At 41.2% G+C, this 12414-nt stretch overlaps 1 protein-coding gene across 2 annotated transcripts in view; it reads left to right on the forward strand.

Annotated features, from left to right (window-relative positions):
• Window positions 1-12414, forward strand: part of LOC126402948 (tumor necrosis factor alpha-induced protein 2-like) — a 52747-nt gene that overhangs the window by 22869 nt on the left and 17464 nt on the right. For both annotated transcript variants that reach the window (XM_050065327.1, XM_050065318.1), the window contains exons 2-3: window positions 1574-2074; window positions 2405-2643. In XM_050065327.1, the coding sequence (XP_049921284.1) occupies window positions 1602-2074; window positions 2405-2643 (712 nt within the window). In that variant the 5' untranslated portion in view covers window positions 1574-1601. The remainder of the gene's footprint in view (window positions 1-1573; window positions 2075-2404; window positions 2644-12414) is intronic.

Below are 12414 nucleotides of genomic sequence, written 5' to 3' on the forward strand. Positions count from 1 at the left end.
AACATCTTAAGTACTAGTGTTAAACATAATGCACATTTTTATTTCTATTTTATTTTATTTCTTTATATTTACATACTTATATTTCTACTCTATTGTTCCTTTTTATAATTCTCTTTTCTTTACATCAGAGCGACTGTAACAAAACACAGTTCCCCCTCAGGGATCAATAAAGTATTTCTGATTTTGATTCTCACCTGATTCATCAAACAAACAGGCAGAAAATGACAAAAGAACAAATCTACTTTTAAAAAAAAAACAACTTACAATAGAATGAACACATTTAATTAATGTTTAGTTTATCAAAATATTTGATTAATTTTGCCACCCTAAAGATGAAAATGAAATAATCCATTTCTAAACTGCAGTTTTAATGTATCAATTAAGTAATAATTAAGTTATAAACTTTTATTTAATCTTTACTCAAGGACCGCTTGCCAACTGTTTTCCAGAGCTTTCACCTGCACCTGTTGTTTTCACTGAGGTTCACTGAGTCCTGATAAGAGAATGCAAACTCTGAAGGTGAAGAAGCGGTTTTGAGGTCCTGAGCCGATGTAGTTAAAGCAACCAAACAGAGAGCCTTCCCTGCACATGCATATCTCCTTTCCTCCTCGACTGCCTGTCAGAGGCTTTACACACACTTCTGTCTAGAAAAATTACTTCAATTATAGTGAACCATTTGTTCAACCAAAAAAACTGTTTTCTTTCCTTTAAGGGGCGCTGTGACTGATGATAATTATTGTGTAATACTGTAAAAATATGATATTTTTTATGATACTGTTCATCATACTGTTGCAACAGTAGTTGGATGTACTGCCAAATTCACAGAAACAACACTGAGACAGCTCATGGTCGTTAAATGTCCTGGTGGACATTCCTGCAGTCAGCATGCCAATGGCACATTCCTTTCCTCCTATTGTTTAATAGCATCAGGGACAACCACGAAAGTTAAGGTTGTGGAAGTCCATGTAGGGCAGGTGGGAGAGGTGGTGGATGGGTCCAACAACCACCGACTTTTACCTGGGAGGCCGGTGTTCACTTCCTGTGAGACTGTAAAGCCAAATCCTGTTCTTTTTTCCTAAACCCAACCACGTGCGTGTTGTTGACAGAAAAAATGACAATTTGTTGTGTTGTACTGACGTAGTACTTTTATTCTGAAAGAGACTGTATGCAAACGGTACATCTCCTGTGAAAACAGAAGTGTATTTTGAAAACAGACAATGCATGTAACAGGCTGAAGTTGACACAGCGTCCCAGAACGTCAACAACCAACACACCCAGGGTACCTTGGACGTCATATGTGGACGTGGAAAGTCCATGACCAAACGTGGACATGTGACGAGGTCACAGTGAGGATGATGTTGGACCATCCCAGGACGCAACTGTGTCGTAATGATGCTGTTTATTTAGCATCTCGATATGCCACACCTGTCAGGTGGATGGATCAGGTTACCAAAGTCTAGTAGAAACAGACGCAACAGTCTCGTCAAAGTGTCAAGTAAAATGACTGCAGTCCCCTGCAGCTCTTTGACTGATTGATTAATTGATTGATCTCTCTCTCTCTCTCTCTCTCCAGGTTCCTCCCTCCCCGCCCCAGCTCCATCATGCCCGTCCTCAAAAACCTCCCAGTGCGCCTGAAAGGCGGCGGTCCGACTCTAGACAACGCTTGGATCCTGCGCAGGATGAGCCTCAACATCACACCCCACCATCACAACCCCTTTGACAATGACGATGGCATCCACGGCAACGGTGGCCACAGCGACCACTGGTCGCCCGGCAGCTCACTGCTCGACGGCGACGTGCCAAGGGATCGTAACCCGTTCGAGGACGAGGAGGACGAGAACGAAGCCAATGAGGGGAAAAAGGGAAGCGGAGTTGGAGGCGGAGGTTCGGTGAAGGGATCCTTCAAATTCAAGTCCCCGCTGAAGACTCTGGGGAAGCTGGGGAAGAACCTGAGAATGTCAGGGAGGAGCAAAGGAAGTGAAACACCGTCGCCTCAGGGTTCGCTGCAAGGAACGCCTTCACCTGCAACGAAGAAGAAGAGAGGGAGGAGGAGCTCTGAAGGAAGTCTGTTGAGGTAAAGCAGGACAGTCAGAGTTTGTTAAGATCAAGACTGATAGGATAAGGAGGATTAAAGGAGTTTGTTGAGGTAAGGAGAGATGATTGGGGTTATTTTTCAAGGTGGGGAGGGATGACGGCAGTTTGTTGAGGTAGGAAAGAATCAGGGAAAGTTGCTGAGGCCAGGATTTGTGTCAGAGTTTTGAGACTAAAAGGGATTCAAAGACTTTGTTGGGGAAGAAGTAGCTTGATGTTGGTTTTTTAAGTTTAAGATGGATGGGATTTGTCGAGATAAAATGCTACGACAGGAGTTTGTTTACTGACGTTTTTTCTTTCGCATCCCTCTCAGGTTTGCGGGGAAGTACCGCGACACCGTCGGCTCCCGTAAGGAGTCTCTCACCAACGGCGAGCTGAACTGTTCAGAGAGTGAGTGCGACTCAACCAGCCGGCGCCTGTCCTTCATGAAGATGGTTGGTCTGGGGAAGCTGAAGAGGGAGTCCATGAACGACCACTCGTCCCAGGGACCTGAGGAGCAGCCAGTGAAGGAGGAGGTGGTGGAGGAGGTCAAACCCAGGGAGCCGCTGTCAGGTAGGAAAAGTCACAGATGATGACACATTGGGTGTTATTTCTTCTGTCATTACCGAGGCGTCAAACGCTGCAGCCTGGTCAGTGGCTCCAAGGCACAAGGCATGAATGAGACACACCAGGCTTTCAGCTAACTCCAATGTCTGCAGCCATTATGTAGCAGAAAGACAGATAAATTCAGAGTAGGGTGGGAGGGAGGGGTGATGGATGGGTCACACACCGGACTTTCACCCAGGAGAGCAGTGTGTGTGTCCCACATCTAACCAAAAGTCAACTTCAGTTTGGGAATCGAAAACCGGTTCCACTTGAGAATTGATGGTAAATTGGAATCAGAATCGTACAATAACTTTTTTAAATGTTGGTGTGTCTTTCTGAAAATGACACATTGGAAAACAAAAACCTCAAATGTCTGCGCTGCTGAAAACTTGCAACAAGAAGGAGTCATGGCGGAGAGGAGGAAATGGTCCAAGTCTTTATACAGTGTAGACCAGTGGTTCCCAACTGGTCTTAATCATTAGTTCAGGGTCCACACAGTTTAATACATTCATGTCATACTTGGGTTTGTTCATGTCGTTGAGCTAGTTAGCTATCTTTGTCAAGTAGCTGTCAGTAAGTTGTAAGTAGGTAGGTTGCAAAACGCAAGGCATGCCGCACTGCCTTTTTTTTTTAATTGAATGCCACTAGTTATTTATTATTGCAATTCTTGGGCCTGTCCAATGATTGATGAGTCACTGGGTCTGTCAGGTCATGTGACAGTAATATATTAATCAGCTCTGATTAATGGCCTTTTAATGATAATTTAAGACATTTTAAGTCTATTAAGGACCTGTACACAATCTGTGCCTTAGAATAACAGGTCATAATTATTTGTTTGCACAGACGGCCCATGTGGTCATTTTGTCGGGGAGAGCAGACTTTGTGTTTCACAGCTCTGTGTCAGGTGTCGTCTCAGATTCAGAGCCTGTTATTATCAACATTTCTGTTCAGCCTCCTGGCGGAAGCTTCCAGTGTTTGGTGTTGCTGCTGAAGCTTTAAAATGGTCCTGGGGTCAGCCCTGACTTATAAACTGTATGAGTACTTGTACTGTTTTTGTAACTTTGACATAAAGTTCAGTCAGAGATGCTCTCTGAGGACAGATGAGTTCACTGAGGTTTACGTTCTGAGCTTCAGTCTGAAGGTTGTTTCACAGCAGATGGAGTTAAAGGTGGTCTCCCTCTGTGTGTTAAAGCTGTGGTCCAGTTTGTTTTCATACCACCCCGACTGATCTTATCAGCGTCTGCCGACAGTCTGCAGCTATTTTAGACCCCGACAATGAACGGTGGAGACAGACAGACAGACAGAGGTATGGACAGACAGACAGACACACAGACACACAGACACACAGACAGACAGACCAACAGACACGTCAGTGAAGGACACCTTTTGGCCAACCGGGTTACAGAAAGATGCTTTAATTTCTCCGGGAGTTTGCACAAAGACAGTGAAATCTGTTTGGTGTGTGTGTGTGTGTGTGTGTGTGTGTGTGTGTGTGTGTGTGTGAGTGTGTGTGTGTGTGTGATATCATTAGTACTGGGCCGGTCCTGGAAACTGGAAACTTTCTAAGGGCGTCTATTGTTTATCGCAGCCTGTTTACTTTGCTGTTTGGTAATGAATGATTCTCGTGTGTGTGTGTGTGTGTGTGTGTGTGTGTGTTCTCAGTTCCCCCACACCCTTGTTTACATGTTAAAACAGTTGTATAACTGTGTTAAACTGTGACAGAATGTATACACACACGTCTGTACCAGTTGGGGCATTGTGTCAAACGTGAATTAAAACATTTTGACCTTTGTCCAACAGAGACGAGATATTTGATATTCAAACTGATAAACTTGATTGTTTTTTGTAAATATGCACTCATTCTGCAGCAGGTTATAATAACGTTAGGACGGTTTGGAAAGTGAAATTCTTTCCCATTCTTGGTTGATACCCAACTTCAGTGTCTCAACAGTCCCATGATGCACCTCTCTGGGGTCGATGCTTCATACTGTTCCACACATGTTCAGTGGGAGACAGGTGTGGACTGCAGGCAGGTCAGTCTGGTACCTGCACTCTGTCACTACGAAGACACGCTGTTGGAACACGTCACAATCGCAGAGACGTCCCTTAAAAAGACGTCGTCTGGATGGCAGCATATGTTGCTCCAAAACCTGGGTGTACCTCTCAGTAGATAAGAAGTGACCCATGATGCACCTCTCCATCCCATCACAGATGTGACGTTACCCATGATGCACCTCTCCATCCCATCACAGATGCTGGCTTTGAATTTTGAACTGGTGACAGTCTGGTTGGTCCCGGAGGACAGGATTTAATGATTTATGTAATAAAAATGCTCATCAGTGTTTTTTTTTTAAGAGTCCAGGGTGATGACTGTAAATGTACATAATAAACTATAAATAAACTATGAATTATTATAACTAAATTATTATTTTAATATTAAAATTAAAGTATTATTAATAATAATTATTGAATAAAATCAAATTATTAATTGAATCATTACATGAAATTAATTTTTAGATTATTAACACTTTAACTATAAAACTATAAAAACTATGAGTAATTATAGCTAAATTATTATTAAAGTATCATTATTATTATTATTATTACTAATTCAGTTATTGTTGTTTCTACAATATTGTTGAATTATTATGATTAAATTCAATTCAATTATAAGATAAATTATTGAATTAAAAGAATTACTAAATTATTATTAATAATTATTGTAAAATTAAATCAAATTATTAATTGAATTATTACGTGAAATTTATTATTAAATTATTAACACTTTATAAAACTATAAAAAACTATGAGTAATTATAGCTAAATTATTATTCAATTATTATTAAATTATTAGAAATAGGTTATTATTATTTTTATTACTGATTAAATTATTGTTATTACTAAAAAATTGTGGAAATATTATTACATTTAATTAAATTATTAGTTAAATTATTAAATTAAGATAATTACTAAATTATTATTAATAAATTATTAACACCATAATTATAAAACTATAAACACACTATTAAAGTACTATAACTATGAAAGACTACTAAAAGTACAAAAAATATTAAACTATAAATATATATACTATAAATATACACTATACTTTCAATAAAGTGTTTTTCACAGCTCAAAGAAATTCAGTATGAAGTCACAGAAAATGAAAGAAAGCAGCAAATCTTCACACTGAGAGGCTGAAATCGAAAATGGTTGCAGATTAACGTTCTGTTGATTGACCAGTCGTTACAGCTCTAATGTTTGTACGAGATATATATTTGAGCCCAACTGATACTCTGATTTTTGAGGCTGATATTTTAGACATCTTTCTGGTGACAAAATGAGCTTGAACTGTAAAACACAGAATTCAGAAAAATTTAAATAGAAAGCACAAAATCTTGAAACAAAACAACAGGAACGGGGAAAAACTTTAAATGGATTTCATTGGGTCCAATGTAACGGAGGTTGACTTTAACCATATCTTTCCTATCTAACATACAGTGTACTTCACTGTCACTGATCGGACCACATGAACACTGATAGATCAGATCAGCTGATCGTATCGACTCTCTCTGTCTGTCAGTGACTGAAAACTGTGAACTGTGTGAGTCAGGAAACATTCAGCTTTACAGAAAAGAGCTGTGATTAAAGGGACAGCAGTCAGTCAGCTGTTATTACTGTAAACACACACACACACACACACACACACACACACACACACACAGAGCTCAGCCTGATAATGTCACAGGGTAAAGACGGACTAAAGTCTTCACAGGTTCACTCAGACCTGAGACCAGAGTCCTGGATCTGTTTTGATAGACACACTCTGCTGTTTGTAATAAAACAATATGCTGTGTAAATATAAATATGTATTTATTATAATAATATGTAGTTTACAGTTTAAATTATATTGTTTAGTAGAAGAAACACACACAGAGTCTGAGTTCAGTGTTTGACTGTAAAGAGCAGAGAAGCTTCTAGATGTTCAGGTGAAGACTTGTTTGAGACGTATCAGCACAATCAGCTGTGTGTGTGTGTGTGTGTGTGTGTGTGTGTGTGTGTGTGTCAGCGTCTCTTGTGTCACTGCTAAACAGGACTAAAGGAGTCAGAGCTGTTTGTACCTGCATCACTCTTATGTACAGTTCACACACACACACACCTGTAGCGTCAACACATATCACATATCAACATTTGGCCGAGGACTGTCCACGTCCACATACGACGTCCAAGGTACCCTGGGTGTGTTGGTTGTTGACGTGCTTACAGTCTCTTTCAAAATAAAAGCATTACGTCGGTACAATGCCGGGAACATTGGTTTCACAATCTCACTGTAAACGAACACCGGCCCCTGGGTGAAGTTGGCGTCTGTTGGACCCATCATACACCCCTCCCACCTGCCCTACTTCAATTTCCGCCCCCTTAACTTTTGATGTTGTCCAGCCGCGTCTCCCATTGACGCTGACAGGCGCCCTTAAACAATAATGGTGACCAGCCACGTATGATGCCAACGTGAGCGGACGGCTTTTTTGTCAGCGGAATCACTAACCAAGCACCGGTATTCAATGACTTCAGAGTGAGACCGAGTTGGTAGTGTTGGTTGGCTGTTGGATCGCATGATGGTTTTCATCGGATGACTGAATGTCAGTGTCTTTTGGGGTCGTTACTCGTCGCCCAAAAATTGAAAAAAATCAAATAAAAAAATTTGTCACAATACCAGAAATGTGTTGGTCCATACTAACACCAGTGAAATTTGACTCCTGCACCCGACACACACACACACACACAATCAAAAGTTTATACTCATTCATTAATTCCTTTAACTTCCTGTGGTGCGTTCAGGAGCGTCTGACCTCAGTTTGACTCTGTGCTGCTGCTGCTGCTGATTGTTTTCCTCATGCATTCTGACTTCTTATGTGAGCGTGGAGATCTGCAGAGATCTGAGCTGACAGATAAATGTCAGCCGCTCTGCACATAAGAACCGTCTGTTCTGCTCGACCACTGGAGGAGGACGAGACGTATTATCCTCTCACTCATCGACGGGGACGATAAGATCAATGCGAGGGTCCACGCTGGGTCGAACGTCAGACGACATATTGAACTTTTTGCCAACAAGAAAGTGCTCTGCTCTTTTAACTTCCTGTCTACACAAGAGTCACATCTGTGTGTGTGTGTGTGTGTGTGTGTGTGTGTGTAACAGCTGGGATGTTTTGTGGTTTAGACCCACGCACAGAAGAAGAGTTATGAAATCAAATATTTGTGCGAGCTTCTGTTTAGAGAAAACTCTTCTCTCTGTCTGGCCTCCATGTTAGTCTGGTAACAAATGTGTCACATCTGTACACATCTGTTCACACTGTCAGTCGTCCTGTGATGCCGCTGCAGAGTCTGAGGCCTCACATTCGGCTGCAGACTAACCCAGTGCTCGTATGAAGTCATGATCTAATAAAAACTTCATCATCTGCATAAAAACAAATCCAAAGTTACGTCTCTCCACGCAGCCTTGTTCACTGCAGCACACTGATGCAGCGTCACACATCGTCAACTAAACTGGAGCTGGTGATGCAAACTGGACACGTCACACAGACGGGAAAAGTAGTCACGTTCAGTTGATAAATGGAAAGATGCAGTGGCATTTTAACCTTTGAATCTGCCGGCTCATGACATGAAACAGTTTCTTAATTAAAATAAAAAATAGCCAATCAGCACAGACTTAAACACGCAGTGCCACGGGTGGGACAAATGCTGTTGTCATGCTGTTTGCAGGTGTTTAGCGCATTAGCTAACGTTACGTCTTTAAAAGAAATACATGAATGCTTGTTGTTATTTTCCCACTGTGGGGCTGTCTCCATACAGCGGCCTCTTGAGCACAATGAACACGATTTAAAAGTCTTCCATCAGCCACTGACAAACAACAAAAAATAACAGCAGCAGTGAAGGATGTATTTGTTGTCATGCATCAGTCCAGAGTTATGGTCATTTCTAAGTTACACATTAAAACCAAACTATTTTGCCCATCTGACCCGCCTCCTCTGATGACTGACTCATTTTGACCTTCAGCTCGCCTCCACTTTGTGTTTGAGGTGAAGAGAAGGACGGAGTGATGACAGACTTAGTGTTAAGATATAAACTGTGGAATTTACCCTCCACAAACTCCCGTTTCTTTAATCCTGGATCGTATTACCACAGCGTCCTGTCGGCTCCGCGCAGCAGCAGCAGCAGCAGCAGCAGCAGCTCTGTGTCGACATGTTGCTGCAGGTTTTAGGTAGAAGGTGAAACATGAAACAGGAAGTCTACTTTAAAGAAAACTCCCAAACATACACTCAGGTTAATGTGCTCCTTCCAGTCTGGATGATACAGCCAGCACGGTTCTCCTTCAGCTCAGTTTGTCAGATCTGATCCTGCTGTCTGAAAACAAAACACTGCAACAAAATTCTCACTGAGGAGGCGAGAAGACTGGAAACAACCAGACGTCAAATTATGGAGTTGAGACCTGATTTGGCCTCCACAGGCGGCTGTGTCTGACCCTTAAATTTGTGTCAGTTACTAACAGACTTACTAACAGCTCGCAGTGAGGACAGCCTGTTCACTGTTGCATAACTCCAGTCAGAGCCTTGATAATATTCAGCAGCAGTCAATGAGTAGCAGCTGATGGAGGTCTGAGCCATAAAACTGTGACTGGATGACTTCCTGTCAGAGACCACAGCGGAGGCTTCACCCTGCTGATAATCACTTATCTGACACTTTAACACTCAGTTACAAACCTCCAGAGGGAAATAACTTCTCCAAATATGGAACTTCACAGTTTTATTAATTAAATTCATCGAGTGTTGATGACATTTGATGAGCACAAAATTGAATCTTTTATTATCATTATATGGACCAATAATTCCTCATTTCATAACCCAGAATAACCACCATGTTTTATACCTCTATTACACATATTAAACATTTTAACCTAATTCATCTGAATGCTATTTTGCAAAAATGAAATTTGTATGTGCTTATGCCCCGCCCACACACACATTGTCATTGACTGATGAATTGGCGCTGGTTATTTATATTATTGTGGCGTATTGATTATGAATACAGTCCATCTGATGCTGGTTTTGTTTCATCACTGTAGCCAGTATCTCACGATCACTATCCTCATTCAGATTTTAAGAAGCTACAAATTATATTCAGCCACAAAATAAGTCTGAAAAGCTGCAGATCAGAGCAAAGTACAGAGAGTTGTTGACTAGAGATGATACGCCGTCTCATGGTGGTCACTTCCTGTCAACGGTATGTCTCAAATCCATATTTCTGTTAGTACACTTCAGTGTAGTACACTATGTTCACTACGTACTTCTTGCATGGTGCACTAATTTCTTGTCTCTACCGTTTAGCACGTACCAGAAGAGACAACAGCTTTTTCTTTGTCTTCTTTTGAAACGGCAAGTTGCAAACCAACGATGGAGCTTTATCTCCATCAGTTGACCGTTGTTTCCAGCCACACACAAACCAAACTTAGGCCACAACATTAGTGCTGATTAAAATGTGCTGCCGTAGCTAGGAGCAAGCTAGCTAGCAAGTGAGCGCTAACGTTATGTAGCAGGCTAACGTTACCTAAACATTACTGACAGCTTCTATTCGCCAATTTGCTATTCTGCTACATCACAAAGATGGCGACTGTTGAGGGTGAGAAGTGTCCGTCATTCCACACTCAATTTTTGGACAATTTTGAGTGCACTGGTTTTACCCTGCATTTTTCCATACTGTGCAATGTGAACGCTCTTAGCGCACTCACTTAAGTGTTTGGTACAGAAGTATGAGATCTGAGACACAGTACAGATGTCATTCATTCATTCATTTTCCGTTACCGCTTATCCTGTTGGTGGTCGTGGGGGGTGGAGCCTATCCCAGCTGACACTAGGCGAGAGGCAGGGTTCACCCTGGACAGGTCACCACACTCACATTCACACCTACGGACAAATTAGAGTCACCAATTAACCTGCATGTCTTTGGACTGTTGGAGGAAGCTGGAGCACCTGGAGGAAACCCACACTGACACAGGGAGAACATGCAAAAACTCCACACCTAAGGGTTCCCACACTCCAGGTTTCAATCCCTGAACCCTCTTGCCGTGAAGCGACAATGCTAACCACTGAACCACTGTGCCGCCCACAGCAGAAGTCATTGGAGTTATTTTTTCTTTTCCCACAGTTATACAATACAAGGAGATGATTATTATAATGTTTTCCAGACTGGAGAAGTTTATGTCCTGAATGAAATCTTGCACAACATTTATTTGTAAAACCACTAAAAACTTAATTTTCATGACAGAAGTCACGGAGTTTGTTCTCTGTGTGAAAGTGAAATACTTTCTGGGAGGAAGATGAATGAACTGCAGCTCTGCCTGAGTTTGGTTTCAGTTTGTGCTCCTTTATTTTAACTTTAAAGACGTGTGTTGGTTACAGAGAGACAGACAGTCAGTATGTCTTTATGTGTGAGCAGATGAAAAGTTCAACAGAAAGAAAAAATGATACAAAGGAAGCAGAGTGAAACAGATTTGATCCAGCTGTGCCTGCAGGGAACGAGCCCGACGATCCTCTACTTATATTAGATATTCTGCCCTGAGACAGGGAGCTCTGTGATATCTCACATAACTGAGTATCTTTGTTTTTACTGTTGATCTGAACTTTGACGTTTTCTGATGTTTTACAGGATTAAAGTTAGCTAAAAAAGCAAACGACTTCAGACTGAAAATAAAGCAGTCGTTGTACTTTAGATATATTTTGACGCTAATACTTTCATACATTTACTTAACAACAATTTTAATGCAGGACTTTTCCCTGTAAGAGAGTATTTCTACTCTGTAGTGTTACAACTGTTACTGAACACTCTGTATCTAACGGAGTCTCCAGTTTTTCTTATGGGATAGTCATGCCCATCACATTCTCATGAACGTGATGTGTCAAGAACACCTTGAGGAATTTTCTTCAAAGTTGGCACAAACATCCTTGTGGACTCAAGAATGAACTGATTCGTTTTTGGTGGTCAAAGGTCACTGTGACTTTGCGTCCGTCTCATTTTCATGAACGTGATGTCCAATGAACACCTTGAGAAAATTTCTTCAATTTGGCACAAACATCCTTGTGGACTCAAAAACGAAATGATTAGAATTTGGCGGTCAAAGGTCACTTTAACTTTGCGTCCATCACATTCTCGTGAGCATGATATCTCAAGAAAGTCTTGAGGGAATTTCTTCAAATTTGGCACAAACGTTCACTTGGACTTCGTGGTGATTTGATTAGAAATTGGCAGTCAAAGGTCAAGGTCAGTGTGACTTCACATCCGTCTCATTCTCGTGAGCGTGATTTCTCATGGACGCTATCAGGAAATTTCTTCAAATTTGGCACAAATGTCCATATGGACTCGATAATGAACTGATTAGAATTTGGTGGTCAAAGGTCACTGTGACTTCACAGAACATGGTGTGTGGAGGTGAACAACTGCAAGGTTATAATTGTAGTTTCTACACTTAAACCTCTTTGAGAAAACTGCCTGCAGGATGTATTTGAGCTGAAGAGGTGATAAGTCAGAAATCCATCAGTGCATCTGATGTTTTCTCTCTTTGTATGATCAGTTCTACAAACTCCAGAGACCTTCAGCACAAACACCACTCTGTACTTTGAGTAGATCTCTGTATATGTACTGCATCTATATATAAAAGTGTTTCTGTATGAAGAAAGTTGGATTATA

Source organism: Epinephelus moara, chromosome 2 (genome assembly GCF_006386435.1).
Source record: "Epinephelus moara isolate mb chromosome 2, YSFRI_EMoa_1.0, whole genome shotgun sequence".
In the NCBI taxonomy this organism is placed as follows: Eukaryota; Metazoa; Chordata; class Actinopteri; order Perciformes; family Serranidae; genus Epinephelus; species Epinephelus moara.